This window comes from Etheostoma spectabile, chromosome 16 (genome assembly GCF_008692095.1).
Source record: "Etheostoma spectabile isolate EspeVRDwgs_2016 chromosome 16, UIUC_Espe_1.0, whole genome shotgun sequence".
Lineage (NCBI taxonomy): Eukaryota > Metazoa > Chordata > Actinopteri > Perciformes > Percidae > Etheostoma > Etheostoma spectabile.
In genome coordinates, this window is record NC_045748.1 from 20,130,433 (window position 1) to 20,149,348 (window position 18,916).

Genomic DNA, 18,916 nt, shown 5'->3' on the forward strand with positions numbered 1-18,916 from the left:
CCAAACTTTTAAGGACACCAATTTTCTTTGTGTCTAAACAATGTGTTGTAAATGAATAAATGTTCTTCCTTAAAATAGAGGGGGCATAAGTATACATACCCCTATATTAAATTCCCATAGAGGCAGGCAGATTTTTATTATTAAAGGCCAGTTATTTCATGGATCAGGATAAAATTCCTTTGGCCTTTGGAATTAAAATAGCCCCCCCCCCCCCCCCCATCACATACCCTACACCATACATAGAGATTGGATTGATATAATGAAAATGTAAAACATGAATGTTTTTGTGTAATAAAATGAAGACAAAGTACGCTCTGTTTTAATTCTTGTATCTCTTCATTTATTGGTGCCGCAGTGCATTCAGGGACCTGAAGAAGCCACCAGCAGCTCCCACAGCAGGAAAAACAGAGCTTGTTGCGGGAATAAAATATATTAAACAGAACTTCAAGAGATAAAAACAGAGCACAAGTGTCACTGTCCTCCTACTTAAGACGCCAACTCAAAAAACATTTCAGTCTCTTAGCTTATGTGCTTTAAATAACTCAAGGTTGTTTCATAACATATGAATATATAAACCAGAACTTGAATTCCCTCTGGGTGCTTAAACACAGAAACCACATGCAGAGTGATTTTTACCAGGGCCTTGTTCTTTGTATGAGGACAACAAAGTTTGTAAAGCCTGGACGTTACCGTTAGAATTCCACTAGGGCTATTGTCATAGCAACGAGTGTACCAAGACCTTTTATATGTTTTAGATGAGAGTATGTACGTTATTAGGAAATAATCAAGATCTCTTGGTTTAGCCACACTCAATGGACTCCAAAACAGACAGGCAAATGATTTTATGGCAGCCAAGACACCCACATGAGAAAGAGTTTAAGCAGCAAGTTCAGAGAGACCTTTTTTTAGTTTGTGGGTGAATAAAACAACCTGAGAAACGTTGAGTCAGTCAATCCTTCACAACAAGCTGAGGGGAGGGAAAACAGAGGGGCTTCCTAGGAGGGACATGTATATTAGCATCTTATTAACAATTAAACTGCACTTCACTTATTAAAAAAGTTAGACAGATAATCATCCATACATTGGGACTGTGAAGACGTTATAGAGATGCAAACAGCAGAGTGAAGAAGGAAAGGGAAGAGGATAGAATAAAAACATAAATTTATGAAATGGAAGAATAGTTTAAGATGTGAAGAACAAATATAAGTTGACAAACAATGACAGAAATCTTCCACAAAAAGACAAAATCTTCCACAAAAGGGGGAGGGAGAAGTCAATTCTAGTTTTTTTTTTTTTTTAAAAGGTAACTTTTCCATTTATAATTTTTTTAAACCTTTTGTATTATTGTATTTGTGTTCAACATATATATTAATAGGATAGTAGCAGCAGCACGTTTTGATTTTTTTTGAATGTTTACATTTTTTTGGGCTCTGTTTTCCTGTTGCAGGGGATGATGGCACCTGACCTCAGGACAGCTGAACAGCAGGGGTCACGCTGGGGTCCTTTGCACTGTAAGCAAAACCATCTTCACCACTGAAATCATCTGTATCACTGCTTTATTTGGGTTATAAGATACATATTTTCTTCTTTTACTGTACGTTTCATTGAAAGCAGTGATGTAAAGGAGAATTTTGTCAAATTAATGCGTGGGCTCATAGCGTCCTCCCCTCCCCCTCCACCTTCCCCGCGCTCGAGCTGCACACAGGTTTCCCCCCGCTCTATTGTGCACGGCTCTCCCTTGTGGGGGGAGAAGCTTAGGAGAGCGTTTTGGGATTTAGCGGAAAGGGGGGAGGGACCGAGAAGTTGTTGATGTTCACATTTTTTGGCTAAGTCCTAGATCTTTGCACCTTTAATTTAAAAGTGAAAGATGATGTCACTGTGAAGGTGGTTTTGGTAAACAGGTTTCTATTTGGTCTCTAGGAGGCACTGACTGGCTGCAGTGGCGGGCAGGGAGAAGAACTGCCTTCCTGTCGGGACAACAGGACGCTGCAGACACCTTCACCACCTCCTCCTCCTCCTCCACTTGTTGTTATTGCCCCCATCAAAGAAGTTGCCCCCTCCTGGACAGCGACAGAGGTGGTGGCATCTTCGTTGTAGAGGCGTTTGATGGCATCGTAGAAGTCATCCACCTCCATTTCATCCACCTGAATACACAGAAAGACTTATATTGTAACTCTACAAGAGGGCTGCAACTAGGGATGAGCGAGTACAGCATTATCTGTTTCTGTATCCGTACTCGGACTGGGCCTAAACCAAAAGTTGTCGATTTAACCCGGAAGTGGGTCGGGTTCTCTTGAAATGTGCGGGGCTTTAACTGGTATGTTATTTAAGCATGCAATTGATATGAGTTGATCAAAAATTGTTATATTTATGCTGATTTGAAAACTATTTACATGACAGCATCAAGTTCAGATAATGGTGTTGTCATGGTAACAAAGCAAACTATAAACAGAACGTTTTTCAACAATGAATACAACACATGCGGTTGCAATTATGAAGTAAAATGTAATGAACAAGAGTTTTCATACTCATATAACTTCTTTTTTTTTAACTTTTTTTTTTTTTTTGTCAGTGGGATTTTTTTTGTTTTGGTTCTTTTTATTTTTTTATTTCTTTTATTCCCAACAAGGTATGTGTGTTGTGTGTGTGTGTGTGTGTGGGTGTGTGTGTGTGTGTGTGTGTGTGTGTGTGTGTGAGTAGAGAAGAAGCACAGAGAGAGAGGAAATCTCCGATTGCAGAGACGCAACAGGAGTTGCATTTAAACCAAGCAGCATGTCTAAAACCCACGTTCACCAGAAATCTACTGGTTACTATGTAAGGACTACAAACCCCACGTTCACCAGAAATCTACTGGTTACTAAGTATGTAAGGACTACAAACCAAAGTTAAAAACAAACCTGAAGCTGAAGAAACCCTAAACGTTAACGGAACAGATCCGCAGACCCGATTGACTGCCTGCCTGCCTGCCTGCCTGCCTTTTTCCATTTTCACAACCTTTGTCAATTTATTTACTGTCAATTGTTTAATTCAATTGATTCGGAGTAAGCAGAAATGTAATGCTTTTCTGTCACATGTACAGCAGTCAGATTCAATGTGTTCACTCTGAAGGAATCACTGCACAGGGGTAGCACTTTTAATGACTTTTAGAGCATGTTTAGAGGCTAAAAACACGTTTATAACTTGCCCTGTTTAAGCCTGTTGGGTGCTAATGCTAGCAGGAGCATAATGCGGTGTAGGCAGCACCAATTGGTTTAGTTTTTCTCTCTACTGACAGACCTCAACATTTACAAACAACAGAGCTACATGTTGGAATCAACCGGAATGCTCCATTAAGTTTGTTTTTTTTAAAGAAAGAGACAGTGTTACCTTGCGCTTGGCGGATGCTTTGCAGCGCAGTGTGACCTTCTGCAGGTGGTTAAGATGGTGGAGGTGTTTGGGTGGAGAGAGTAGAACTGGGATGCTGCTGAAGGTGGAGGAGATGGTGCTCCAGGGCTGATAGCTCCCCTCTTCCCCATCAGCAGGTGTCTGTAGCTGGGCAGGGATGGCGGTGACAAGGGCATGGTCACTTGAAGTCTCAGTGGTGGAGGTGATGATCCCTGGAAAGAAAAAGTTACACAAATACTTTTATACCAATGAAGCCATCTATAATTTTCCATGCATCTGTGCTAGGACCCAGGCAGGTCCGTGACTGGTTCCCAGTTGGACTGCTGGTCTGGTCTTGGCTGGAATGAAATTGCGGGGCTGACTCAAACCGCCCCTAAGTACCTTGTGTGGAAAATGAGTTGTAATTGTCTAAGCTTACACGATTTGGAAAAAATATGAATCACGATTTTTTTAGCTTCAAATTGATATAAAGATTTTCTGCCACATTTTTTGTAATGTTTATTGCACACATGAACCATGAGAAAACAAAACTAATTGGCTGTAGCACCTGTAGCACATTGCGCATAACCACAAGCCTGTAAACAGAGGCTTTAATGAAGAGAAGGGAGAGCATTGCAGCGCTTGGGAGAGCTTTAAAACCTATTTTATACAGTTGTGTTTAAAACTCACAGAAGAAAGTAGTAGAGTTTGTGATGCAGTCGGCTCGTAAAATTAAATGAGAATCAAAGTAATTGTAAAAATTTTTAAATTAGTTATTTAAAAATTAAATTGTGAACAGGGTGAATTGAGATCGCGATTTTATAACAATTAATTGTGCAGGCCAAGCACCGATTACTGAATTTTTTGTATCGTGACACCCCTAATTTGATGTGTATGAGAATGTGCGTTTCCCAATGTTTATAACTCAACAACTAGGGCTGGGATGATTTGTCAACGTCATTGATTCACAAAAATTGCACTTTATTTACTGCTTTTCATTTTACGTTTTTTATTTGTGTATTCCTTCTCAAAGTGATTTGAAAGTTTCATTTGTTTCAATTATTATTATTATTCATTTATTGCTGGATTTAGACAGTAGACATTGTTTTCCAACACACAGGCAGACCATGGGCAGCACCTTTTCATTAGTCATTGCACGTTTCCAATGTATGATTTGTTAGGGCTGTGCATGTATCAAATATTTTAAACGTGATTACGATTTTGACACAACCACAAAAACACTAATGGAGAAAAACTATGTAGTGTTATTTATATAACACACCATTGTTGTATGTGCTAAATAATATACACACACATATTTATATATACACATTTGACCCGCCCCTAAAAGAGCGACTGCTGCCGCTCCTTTTAGTATTTTAAAAAATGTCATGAAGTCTCAATTACACAACTCACAGCCATCCACTCTCCTCTCCCCTTTGAGGGTGAGCAATTGGAATCCAAAAAAGGTTAACTGAGCAGCCCTAATTTATGTGAGACTAACTGATACACACATGCACACACACAAAATAGAACTTAAGTCTTCAGAAAATAAATACATATTACATTAACAAATATTGAAACGTTTATAATTAAACGCGGCATAAATACAGAAATGCTTAAAATGTATTTCTACATTTTAGTTCAGCTACATTTCTTTCTTTCTCTATTTATGTGTCCATATTTTAATGAGGTGGCAGGTCCTAACCTCAGTCTAAAGCATGATTGGTTACAGGACTGTGCTCAAGTCGGGTCTACTACTTTTGCTTACGAGGAGACATTCCACATAGGAACAGCAGTTGCTCTGTGCTATGTTCAGAGTTATATTTTTCTCTATGAGGGAAAGGATAAGGGTTCAATTGTATTGTAACTAAGACATGTGCTGAAAAGAAATTGACATATTTAGCTCCTTTAAGTCAACAAACTTCACATGTAGCGTCAGCAGAATAGTTGATTTTATCCAAACATTTCAAGTAACAGTTAACTCCAAAAATGCAGTCGTTTAACCCGATGAATCACTTTATATAAACATGTTAAAGAGTGTCTGTGTGTTCCACTGTGGTTCCCAATTTATTTTCATGAGTACAAATGTTTAAAAATCGTTTTTGATTCAACTCTGTAATGTTGACATTGGAAAAGAAGAACATTTGTGACGACTGATGAGCCTGGTGTGCTCAAATGGCTCTGGGTGTTCTGTCATGATGATTTGACCACTTTCTAAATGTCTAGTTGAACAATCAGATTGCCTGATCAGATCTAGTTGTTGTATATTAAATATATATTTTTTCATCCAGCAGCAGGTCTGCCAGTGGCCTCCCGATCATAGGCATTACACTAAGTAGAGCTTGTTTGCAAATGTTGTTTATCACAGGGAGGAAGATTCGCTAGGGATTGCTGATTGTTTGCTTTTGTCTGGCTCTCCGATTTGAACAATTACGTTTGCTTTAGACTGAGGTTAGGACCTCCTACCTCACTAACATATGGACACAGCATCATATGGAGCGGAGAAGTGAGATCCAATCAGTGGTCACTCAGGACACATTTTGGGACACATTCTTCTGCCAGGGGGGAACTTACCTAGAGCTGTCTACTCGGATCATTAGATTTCCATTTTTTAACAAGTCTTCAGTCCCAACAGATGCTGACTTGGAGACATTTATCAGACTTCACAGAGCTTCCTCTGGAGCCAAAAAAAGTCTTTATACAACTTTTTTCATTTTGCAGTAGTACTCTCTAACACCTGTTAACAGACTTTGATGTGTAAAATGGGTGGAGGTCCCCTTTAAACATACCCAGTGTGCAGCAGGGGAGTGTGGGGTCCTGGTCTGGAGGCTGCAGGGTGGTTTGGCTCTGAAGGGGTTGGTAGATGTAGACAGTGTTTGGAGGCAGGGAAGATCTCAGTGTGGACAGACTACGAGCCACAAGCTCTCGACTCCAAATCAACTCGGAGCTGTCGATCTAAGAGAGAGGGAAGAGGAGTAAAGGACAAACAGAATAAAGGAGATGAAGACAGCAAATAAGAAATATATCCTGCAGTGTTCATTACAGCCACAATATAAAAATGTGAAACAATATACTGGTGATTTCATTATTCTTTGAGCCTTAACAGGGCTGTGCTCTTCAAACGTGGCTAAGCATTGCTATAATGATGTTCAGCAGTTTAAATGTTCCTGTTGATTCTCATCTAGTTACCTTTGTTAGCTTAATTCAGCTGGAGAGATAATTTGTATGGAAGTAAATCTGTTTTATCGGATTTTGAAATTTAAAAAGACATGGGGGGGGGGGGGTTGCAGCTATCTTTGATTCAAGCCTGTTAATTAATCCTTAACTAAATTATAACTCGTTTGAAAGCCTTGTTCTTAATCTTCAACATTGAAAAAACTACAGTTAATCATATTTGTTGTGGTTTATAGGACCAGGATCATATTCTGAATTTTTATCTGAATTCTCAGAGTTTTTATCATGTATAGTCCTTAAATCAGACAAAGAACTTAGTGTAGGTGATTTTAATATCCATGTGGACATTGACAATGATTGCCTTAGTGCTTGCCTTACTAGATCTTACTGCTGCATTCAACACAATTGACCACACCATCCTGTTACAGAGACCGGAACATTTAGTTGGCAATAAAAGAATTGCACTGAACTGGTTTAAGTCCTATTTATATGATCAATCTCAATTTGGGAATGTTAACAATAAATCCACCAGGCAAGCCAAAGTTATCCATAGCGTTCCACAAGGCTCAGTGCTTAGACCGTACCGCCAACTGGCAGCATCAGACCCCGCCTGCCAAGAGCCTAGGTCTGTTCGAGGTTTCTCCCTAAAGGGGAGTATTCCTCATCACCCGAGGTTTCTCCCTAAAAGGACATTTTTTCCTCACCACTGTCGCACTAAATGCTTGCTCTTGGGGGAATTACTGGAACTGTTGGGTCTTTGTAAATTATAGAGTGGAGTCTAGGCCTACTCTATCTGTAGAGTCTTGAGATAACTCTTGTATGATATGATACTATGAATAAAACTGAATGAACAAAAATAATAGACACGATAAGAATACAAATTTGATTTAAGTGTATTTCTAAAGATGTCTTACAAGTAACGGTTAATGTCCTGACGAGGTGTCCATTGTCAGGTTTTTATGGAAAACATAATACAAAAATGCTTATACCATGATCACTTGCCAAATAACTTTTTTTAAACCACTCATTCATATTTTAATGCATTTTACAATCAACATACAAAGTTTTTTTAAACAATAACTCTGTTTCCCTGGTTACACCTTAGGGTTTGACTAATACCGGGAACAATAATTCCCATCCCATAGGCTTACCTACGGCACCTTTAATGATGCGCCAGTTGTACTGTCAGCCGCAGCTTGTATGTGTATTTCACAGGATGTGAAACAAAAGTCAGTTCACAGGGACAGTTTTGAGTGTAACTTACTTCTTTTTTTTAATGTAGCCCATTAATTTAGAGCAGTAAACTCTTAGTTTCACCAGACCTTCTTTAGTAGGTGTCCTACATCACTTTTTTAGGGACACCAGAATTAAGTATTCACCCAGATCATGGCATTAACTGAAACAAACGTACCCGATAACTATCTTCTTTAACTATCTTCCTTATGTGGATGATCACCTATTAAACTTGAGTTGATTGAGTTGGACAGTTTTATTTGACAACTTTACATGCAATGTGATATGCTGTGTGACGGATAATCGCTGCAGGTAAAACTGCTGTTTCCTCCTGGCTAGTGTGGTTGACACTCAAGAACTGCTTCACAGCAGTGCCACCCTGAGGCTCAACCTGAGCAAGGCACTGCCTTGCTACAGAATCAGGGACAATGAGCTTAAGGACAACTACGTAAGCACAACTTATTGACTTTTTACCATATTAAAAAGCTGTGATGGCCAACGTTTTTACCATTGCACTTTACCCTGCATACATTAGCCATAGTTTAATCCTGACAAAAAAACACAGTTGAATTTCAGCCTGCATGCAAGTTTTTACAGTGTTAAAACAGAGCAGCTAATATTGTTAATGGGAGCAACAAGTTAGTTTAGTTTTGGCTGCTTCTCAATCAACACTTCTGTTAGTTTGTTTTGGTCCCATGATCTACGCTGAGCATTTTAGAGCTTCTGATTGGCCACAAATTGAACCTTTCAATAAAAATAAAAAAGTGCTGTGACGTTATACATAAGCTTCTGTGAGGACATTTGTGTAGCATCACATTCAGGGTGAGTTACAACATTGTCAAAGCCTTGTTCACAGCTAAAGTAGGGACAGGGAACGGTTTAACGCTGGCACTGCTAGGGCTTTCAGCGGTACTATAATCACCAAGAGCTTCTGTCCTATGCTTTTGTTATTGCTGATGGGCCATTAAGGCATTAACCTTCTCCATCTCTATAGTACTGCATTAGCCTCTATACCAGCAAGGACACACGCAGCTCCCACGCACTATTTACAGCGAGATAGCTTATCTAAAAGCTCAAACCCACACAAAACTGGTGTACTCTTAGCGTGATGTACAGCAAAATGTACTTTTTTTAGAAACATTTGTTCGTTCAGTGAGGTGAGAGATTAGTGAGCCGGATGTTATCAGACCGAATGGACCGTTTTCAGAAAAGAGTCATTTCGTGGGGTTTGTGACTACGATTTTTTTATTTTTTTATCCTTGGGCAACCTCTAGCTAACTCAGTAGAGTGTCTGCCGCGTGTAGGCTGAGTCCTTGAAGCGGCCCGGGTTCTAATCCAACCCGCAGCCTTTTGCTGCATGTCGTCCCCCCTCTCCCCTTTTCTGTCTTCAAGCTATCCTGTCGATGTAAAGGCCATAAAAAGCCCAAAACATTATCTTTAAAAAAATGTATCCACCGTTTTACAGTGTCTGTGAGTCTTTGGGGAAACTTCCTGGGCTAATATAACCAGTGCACATATTATTTATACTGTCCACTCTGTAAACTGTCCTTGAGTTTCGTGAGAGGTGCTTTGTAAATATAAGTTATTCTTATTCTTATGAACTTTTGCACATCCACTGATCAAGATTTTTGCACATCTTGCACAAAACTGTATGGTCCTCTTATCTAATTCTAAAACGGTTACATTTTACATATTTGTGATTGTAATAGTTCTATTCTTTATTTATGTTTCTAACTGTTGGAATACTTTGCTTTATTGTTTATTTACCTTTATTATGTTTGTGTGTACGAAACACCAAGGCAAAGTAAGTGAAAACTTACTTTGGCGATAAATCTTATTCTGATTCTGTAGCGAGTCGGTCTGATACCTGTGCCTTCCTCAGCAGGTCAATGGTAAGAGCCAGCCAGTCAGGACAACAGGTCTCCAGGTCCAGGGTGATTAGGGCCAAGGCCAGCATGGATCCTCTGAGCTACAGGAACACATAAGGGACAAACATGTTCAGGGTTTGTGCTTGCTTAGATTTACCAGTGTTACATAACTACAGAGGAGCAGAGATATCTATCTAAAGTGAGAATGTGTGTGTTTCCACCTGTAAGAGTGTGTGGTCAGCCAGACAGTTATAGAGTTGCCGTGTGAGCAGAGTGAGGTGCTGAGAGCGGTTCAGTCCCAACATGGAGTTCAAAAACCCAGAACGACATGATAGCACCATCGCATGAAACTATAGAAGAGAAGGAGTTGGAGCAAAAGACAATCAGCATTACATTTTTGGCTGGGAATGAATTTAGGTTAATGTACGTATAAATCCAGTACATTTCAAAGGAACACACCACGGTTTGTTGAAATAGGGCTTATCACAGTCTCCCCTAGCTGTAGAAAGGTGGGCCAAAGCATATTTTTTCTCAATGCATGCGTTGTTTTAGTCCGTTGTCTAAGCCACTAGTTAGCTTAGCGTCATGAATGGAATCCTATGTTGCTGGTTAGCATGTTGTGAGTAAAAGTGAGTCAATAAAAAACAACAACCTAATTACTTCTCGTTGCCTGCATATTCACAACGAGTACAAATAGCAATGCTTGTGAATTCGCAGCCCACCTATTTACAGCAAGGGGAGAGCGTGATAAGTGTGATAGTTCAAAAAACGGTGGCGTGTTCCTTTAAGAAGTAAATCATGTTTTGTTCCATTATTTATTTAAATTATACAGTACTTATTGTTGTTATGATAATGTCTCCATGACAGATGGCACTAGGGGGGGAAATGTTAAGTGCTGTTTAACATCTGCAGATGGTAGGAACCAGATTTGTATTCATTTATTAAAACATCACATGAAGAGAGACAGACGTACGATGTGAAGGAAGTCCAGTGCTGTGGCGGTGTGCAGATCCCAGTTCAGTTTGTCCAGGATGATCCTCTCCATCCTCAGGATCTCTGATGGAGAACAGCCACAGTTGCTGGAGGCAGCCATCTCTTTCAGGGAGGGCACACGCTGACACACCCACGTACGCACACGTACACACACACATACACACACACGTACACACACACACACGTACACACACTTTTAATATCACTCCATGCCCAGGTATCCTAGCACGCTTTGTGTAATGAATTTAGTCACTTCCCATACATTATAAATGGCTGCGAATTTTGTCGCCAGTCAGGTCGCGTGCAGGTCCTGTTAAGGCGTGTTCACACCAAGGCTTTTTGCGGCAGCGTGATTACATACAAAGTCTATGCACAGATGCGGAAACACGCGTGACGCTGTGTGGAAAGCCAATCAAGTGTTTCAATCCTCCTGCTGTCCTGACATTGCTTAATCAGAAATGAAGGAATAAAATAGTGTAGCCATCTGTGGGATCCCAGAGCTCTGTAGTACCTTATATTTGTACAGAGACTGGATGAAACAGGGAGTTTTCTTGGGGAAAAGTAAGCGAGGAAGTTGGTCTACCCTGTAAGTTCTGAAAATAAATGAATGTCTGTTGTGTTGATGCCCTGATCAATCCGAACTTCATACAGAAAACAACCATTTAAAATCTGTTTGCAGTTAGATTTGATAAAATTCAGACTTTTTCAAATTATCATCATTGGATCAACTGATGTAGTTATTTCGCATTATTATTTATCTGTTTATTGCAATTAAATCACAGCAAAATCTGGTTTTCAAGTAGCGCTGGAAGTGGCAGTCTAATTCCCATGATTTTTTCTCCTCCAGATAATGTTATTAAACCAGATGAGACACTTTTTTGACATATAGGTACAAAGCAACAATAGTTTTTTTGGCCATTTTAATGAAGGAAAGAAACATTGGTGCTTTTACGTCCACACCAACGCAAGTAACGCAAGTAGATACAAATGATCACAAAATGATCCTGGAATGAAACTCATGCGAGTAATGAAACGCGAATATCTACACTTTCTGTAGCGGGAACTACAACAGAGGCAGTTTTGAGTACCTTGCCAGCTGTTAATGTCTGTCTATGGACAGATTTTTTTCCCCACACTAACATCACAACCATTCAAGATGCAGTCACAAAAGGGAAGGGGGGTATTGTCCCCCACTTTAAACTTCTGGTCTGACTTTGGGTGGTGTGATCTCTGATATACAGTCCCTGACAAAAGTCTTGTCGCTTATCTATTTTGTAGAAACACCTGCTATTAACCTGACTTTTAATTAATCAATTGGTGTAAGAATAGTCTCATATGAAAAGCTAAACCCTCCCAATGATTTCAATGCACTGAAATAAATTAGTTTCACTGAAACAGATTTATCATTTAAACAAGACAGAAAGGTCCAATTTTAGCAAGACAAAAGTTTTGTCGCCTATACATAAATTGAACAAATTTACTGCAAATACTAAAATATGTCAGCAAATTAAATAGTGGTGCTGTGAGATTCAAATGTAATATCTTGTATGACTTCCATAAGCTTGAAGGACTGCATCCATGCGGTTTGGCAAGGATTCATACAATGTATTGATCATCAGGAATAGCTAGGAAAGCAGTCTGGCATGCCTCCCAGAGTTCATCAATATTCTTTGGTTTGGTCTTCCATGCTTCCTCTTTCATCCTACCCCACATATGCTCAATGATGTTCATGTCTGGTGACTGGGCCGGCCAATCCTGGAGCATCTTGATCTTCTTTGCCTTGAGGAACTTTGAAGTGGAGATGGAAGTATGCAATGGAGCACCATCCTGCTGGAGAATTTGGCCTCTTTTATGGTTGGGAATATAAAAGGTAGCTAAGATTTCTGGTATTTGAGACTATTGATGTGCCTTCCACCCTGCAGATCTCCGCACACCCCCATACTGGATGTAACCCCAGACCATGATTTTTCCGCCACCAAACTCACTGTTTTCTGGGTGAATCTGGATTCATGTGGGCTCCAGTAGGTGTCCTGCAATATTTGCGGCAACTGTGGTGTAATTCAACAGAAGATTCACTGAAAAATCCACTTTCTTACTTCTCCAGCGTCCATCCTTTGCAGGCTGTGGGCCTTGGCAAATGCCACACAGTTTTTCAATTGTCTTTTGTTTAGTGCTGGCTTCTGGGCACTGATTCAACCATGGAGGCCATTTCAAGACAGCATCCGACAAACTGTTCAGGTTGACACAGGGACTTCAGGTGACCAGGTCTCGTGGAGCTCTGCTGCAGTGGAAAATGGGCTGGCCTTGGATTTTCAAACGGTCCTCTCGAGCAGTTGTCTTGCGGGGTCTGCCTGACCTGGGCTTGTCAAAAACATCACCAGTGTCTTCAAATGTTTTTTTAAGCCTCTGTACTTGACGCTGAGACACATTGAAGGTGTCACATCAGCAGTGGATCTGTCTTCAGCCTCTTGATAATCAAAACTCAGGGTGAATCTTAGGCATGTTTGCAGAGGTCTAGTTGCAGTGAAGGTCTAGTGTACTGGGGTTGTTTTTATACACACCTGAGACCTAATTGATCCATTATTAGTCACAGGTGAAGCTCATATGACAAGCGACAACACTTATGTCTTTGCAAAATTGACTCAATGGGCTTTACCAAGCTGTGAATATTAGAATACTTTTTGACAGTTTTGTTTTGCACTGAAAATTATTACAAAAGCTGTTGGATTAAAATGAGCAATTTCTTGTAAATAAATCTTGATTAGAAATATATTTCAGCGGCACTTCAGGTCAATTGTACACAAGCGACAAGACTTTTGTCAGGGACTGTAAAGATCTATTCAATTTGCATAGTTTTATTTGCACCTCAATGTGTAGTGCCCGATGTGTGTGTGTGTGTGTGTGTGTGTTGTGTGTGTGTGTGTGTGTGTGTTCACCCATCCCTCCTCGCAGGTCTTAGCAGCCAGGAAGAAGCAGGCAATAGCTATGCAGCGCAGGTATTTTGGACGGGCCTGACGACAAATATTCCCATCAATCTAAATCAATAAAATATTTATAGTTACTTTTACAGCAGTTTGCTGAAAGGAAACAAGAAGAAGAAGAAGACAACAAAGATTGTGATTTTGATTAATAATTATTTTGTTTTGTGTTGAACTTCTCTTTAATGTCCTTTAATGACCACATAGGTGTTTTAATTTATGTTGCCTGGACCTTTTCTCATGTGGCTATGTACAAACTAGGGATTATAGACCTCTTTCCCAGCAGGCATTTTAACATGCAGTGGGGAACATTAAAAAGGTCAGGTAGAGACGGAGATCCAACATACTAATGGAGCTAAAGTTTGTTTAATTTCTACAGCTAGCTAAAGCTGATAAAGTCTACACAACTCCTTAATTTCGCCAACTAGAAATGAACAGCCTGCCGATGCTTCCCTGTTCTGAAATCAATCAAACTCATAGTTTTAAAATAAGTACACATTTTTAGTAGTACATCACAGCGTTGCAGTACTCAAGACCGTTCTTGGTCTCTAGACCGGTCCTCAATTAGAGATGTTCCGATACAGATCCAGTATGGCCTCCAATACTGCCTAAAACGCTGGTATCGGGAAGTATTGGAGTTTATGCACCAATCCGTATTACGTAATAAAGAAAAAGAAGGAAAATCTACGTTAAAGTGTTTCTGTTCTTTTCTGTTCTGACTAGATAAAAAAAGAAAGTTCTGTGGCGTTCATTGTTTGTGTATGTTTCACAAAGAGTTTAACCTGAGGGAGACAATAAAGATGTCTTGTATCAAATAAATAGGACTCTGGATTTTATTTCAAGACCGGTCAAGACCACAACTGTCTTTTTGTTATTTTATCAAGCATTTCTCAGGATAAACTTAAGGAAATAAACAAGGTGAATGAGAAGAATCTTAATTTGTTTTCTGTGGGTGTAAATTTATGGAAATGTGGACCTTTTAGACCAATTTGAGAAGTGCTTTTGGTTACATTTTCCGCATTTTATCGTGATAAGCATTGTGGGACTGGCAATGGTTTGGTCTTGACTCGTCTCGCCCTGCCTGATCTTGGTCTTGACTCGGTCTCGCCGTGCCTTGGTCTGACTCAGTCTCACCCTGCCTTGATCTTGGTCTTGACTCGGTCTCGCCCTGCCTTGGTGTTGACTCAGTCTCACCCTGCCTTTATCTCTGTCTTGACTTGGCTCACCCTGCCTTGGTATTGGTGATGACTCTGTTTAGGGGGTGTTGACTACAACAATGGTACATCAGTTTACCATTGTTTTCACTGTAAACTGCATATGGGCAGCAAAACAGTTACTGAATAATGGTTTAGAACATCAATATCCAGTTTGACACCACTGATTATTAATAATTCTAAACACTACTATTTAAAACATGAATCAGCATTTTTGTACTAGACTGAGGAAGGATAAGGAAGGAGTCTATTCTCTACTGGAACATGTGGGACATCTGTTCTGACTTGAGGGACAGGCATTCAGACTGACGCTTCCTCTTTCTGTGTAAATGCAAACTGTCAGCTATAACAAAAGCCTTGTCATCATAGTTGTACGGCAGTGGTAAACAAAGACAGAGCTATCAAGAACCTCCCACTGATCCACAGACAATATTTCACCAAACTCCCTCCCAACATTAGGTCTAGCGCGAGGGGTTTTGTTTTCCTTTTTGTTGTTTTCAGATGTTAAGCTTGCAGAGCTTTTAACTACCACCACAACTAAACTGCTTGACTTAAAAAAAATCTTATTTCAAAAGGCAGAAATTTACAATTTCACAATAAAGTGTCTATATAATTACGTTGACACGGATGCCTCTTGGGTGGGCAATGTGGTTAAAAGCTCTTATCACGGTTTATGTAATTTATTGTTACGCAGAATATTTCAAAGAAAAAAAAGGCATTTAAAAGAATGCACCGTAAAAATAAGCAGGTCCTTCTAAAATTGACCAGTGCCCACTACTGTCCTTTAGGCAGCTGACCCGTTCATCAATCAATTAAAAAAGCAACTCCACTTAATATGCTAACACTCACATCAACATCTGTATTAAAGTAAACTGGTGGTATCAATTTACCTTGATGGAAGCAAGGAAGCGGTCCAGGATGCTAACAGCTAACACTAGGGTCTCCGGGTACAGCTGCAGTCTGCTGTGGAGCTCTGTCAGCCAGCGACCGCCTCATCTCCTGGGCAGGGTGATGTTCTATATCCTACAACAAAAAACAAGGTTAACTACAATATCAACAGCCTCATCAAGCTATGTTTGGGATGTTTGTACAGACGATACACTTGTTCTTGTCCATGTTTACTAATGAGGACAACAAAAAATCATCCTTCTTTACCCTTCTTCAAATAAACTTAGTTTTCAGGTGATTTGCCAAACCCATTCCTCAAATTTTTGTTTCATTTTCACAAATTTTAGGACCCACTTACTATGTAGATGTAAAGGGCTCATTCTAAGCTAACACAAATGAAAACATAAATATGAACATTATATCCATTCTACCATAAATCCCTTAAACCTAAAGACTGGTCCTTTTATACAAGTGAAACATTTCTCACACAAAGATGGAGAAAACAAACAAAGGGGCCCTGAGTCTTGAGTGTGCTTTCGTTAAGACAGCTACATTTCAGGGCAAAACTTGACCTAGTTTCAACTAAAGGGCCAAACAGGGTTGATATCCTTAACTGACTCCCCTAGTTTTGAATCATTAGTAAGCCTTTGTGACTGACATACTTCCCTAAAAGAACAGCATATTTCCAAACCACTCAACAGACAAAACCTGACCCAAAGCATTCTAGGAATTCCATTTGTTATCATCTGACAGGTTATGTCTATTCATTGGAAAAATAATGCTGTACAAGTTAAGTTTTGAAAGTATGAAAAAAGTTTCTGAAACCGATATAGACATAGACATATAGAATCAGTGTTTCAGCATATAGACAATTTGTGGTGGTGCACCCCACAAATAATCCAGCCGCCACACATTGCGTTTCGTTATTTTGCATTCCCGCTATTTGCATTTCCTTTCCCTGCTCTCCTCCGTCTCTCAGTCACTCTACACTAGAAGATGACACGACAATTGTTGCTCCCCTCCCATCCAAGCTGACCAAAAACTACAATACTCCAACACTAATGCCCCTCTCTATTTACCCCCTGGGGCATTTTTTTTTTATTCCAACGTATTTGAGTCTGGAGAGAGACTGGATTAGTTTCTTACCTTCTATCCGTTGTCTCCTCTTTTGCTGATTTGCATCTCAGCAACTCACTTGGCAATGCATGAGTGTTCTGTTCATTAATTTAAAAAGTTACGCACTAAAGCTTAATTAGATACTTCCTGATTTAATCACAATTGTCTCTTTTAGACTGCCTGCTTATACTTACACAGCATTTAATGTCCGCTTTTTTTGTTTACTTCCCAAAGTAAGGTATGGATGTATTGTTTTGGCATCGGTGCTGAAACTCAGCTATTGGCACTGGCCTACTTAACAGCTAGTTTTAGCAGCTTGTTTGGTTGCTGCTACGACAGGCTTAACAACCATCTGGCCACAAACAGGGCAGCTACCTCCACAATGAATGCTTTGAACATGGCCAAATCGGATTCATGTTCTCAACGTCTTGTAAAGATTTTGCATGGCCCTAAGAATGTATGGCCATAAGCCAGAATCCCACCAGGTAATCTAACTCGAAACCAGGTCATGTACATCTTCCTCTCTTTCCCTGAGTGTCCAAGACATACAGCCCGGATGTGATAATACTGAGTAATGGGGTGGTTTGTTGTGGACAGTACAAAACTAGTACAGTAGTCAAGGAACAAACTCAAACTCTGATAATCCAGGCAACACTGTTGTCATAAATAGACAGATGCAAGTGGTTTGCGTCAGTCAGATTATCAGAATTACTGTTCGCAGATCATAAACATTGTCTATGGTGCAGACATATAGGTCATAATTCATCAACAATATACTTGGAAGCCGGCTGGGCTTTAACTCTCAAGCTTAGTGATTCTGGCTACACTCAAAATAAAACTAGACAACAAAGAGCAACAGGAAGTTGATTGCGTTGGCCAGATTAAACTGGGAGAGACATAACGTGCTGCAGTGACTCAGCAGCAGTAGATCTGGATTAACAGTCAAATGTACCCTTATGCTAATTCCATTTAGGCTAATTTGAATAGCTACAGCTTTAGATCAGCGATAAATATGAAACAAAGAGCAGGTAGCCACAATAGTGTCACATGCAGAAACAGAATAGCGAAGGGGAAAAAATAAAGTACATAGTGGACACAAATGTCAGAGGAGTTAAAACATGACTGAAGAAAGTAAAGAAAAGCCAATTACCGCACAAACCATGTCAACATTTAACAAAGTTTGGTCATAAATCAGTCTTGTGATGACAAACTTTCACAGCTTATGCTTTCAGAAAAAAATATTTTTTATTTCAGGATATTCAATATTTTTCTATTGGTGTTACTGCAGAACTGCAAGTTTCTCAGGTGCAGATTAGTGACAAGGGAAACATTGTTGTATATCACATTAGCTCAGTTAGCATGATAAGCTTGATTGGATGAGGCTGCAATCACTACATTTGATGTTGGGAGAGCAACTGCAAACAAGTCCTACACAGGAAATTACCAAGACGTACTAATGCACGGTAGCTGTAGCATACATGGATAACTTCCTTATTGTCTACTACTGCAGACCACACTAACGCAAGATTGTGCGCTTTTTATTTTTATTTCTTTGGAATTTCTCTGGACCAATCAGGATTTCAATCCGTGTTTTGATAACCAAAATTATGACAAAATTGTCACAACACGATGTGACAAATAAAAAGTTACAAAAAACTGACAACTATGGAAAATGTGTAACAATTTAAGTTCATCTCATGTTCATCTCTCTCAATAATGTAGATTAAAGGACGTGGGTTCAGTCAAAATGTCACTTAATGAAAAGCGAGCTCTAAAAGGTTTTGCCAGAAACTCAGATAACTGGCTTCTCTACTGTAATAACTACAGCTACACGTAACTTATTCCATATGTATGGTGGAGACATAGTGTCTTTACTCAGAGAACCAAGGTTACAATGTAACCAAGCGTTTTCTGGCAGTAGTTGAAAACAGTTGTTTTGTCCTTGAATTTCTCATTGTACAGCAGATCTAGAGAAATAAAGCTTATTTTACTATTGTTTCACATTGATTACTTCTAAAGCACAAAGAAACTACCATCAAACACTCAGATGATTTTTTGTGAAGACAAAACAGACAATAAATAAGGA

The 18,916-nt window shown here is 39.6% G+C and overlaps 1 protein-coding gene across 1 annotated transcript in view; it reads right to left on the reverse strand.

The window, feature by feature from the left end:
* Window positions 1-322: 322 nt before the first annotated feature.
* Window positions 323-18,916, reverse strand: part of ccni (cyclin I) — a 28,973-nt gene continuing 10,379 nt past the window's right edge. Inside the window, exons 5-10 of the mRNA XM_032540004.1 lie at window positions 10,615-10,755; window positions 9,863-9,991; window positions 9,641-9,742; window positions 6,156-6,321; window positions 3,367-3,596; window positions 323-2,144 (exon numbers count right to left, since the gene is read on the reverse strand). Of these exons, the coding sequence (XP_032395895.1) occupies window positions 1,917-2,144; window positions 3,367-3,596; window positions 6,156-6,321; window positions 9,641-9,742; window positions 9,863-9,991; window positions 10,615-10,755 (996 nt within the window). The 3' untranslated portion in view covers window positions 323-1,916. The remainder of the gene's footprint in view (window positions 2,145-3,366; window positions 3,597-6,155; window positions 6,322-9,640; window positions 9,743-9,862; window positions 9,992-10,614; window positions 10,756-18,916) is intronic.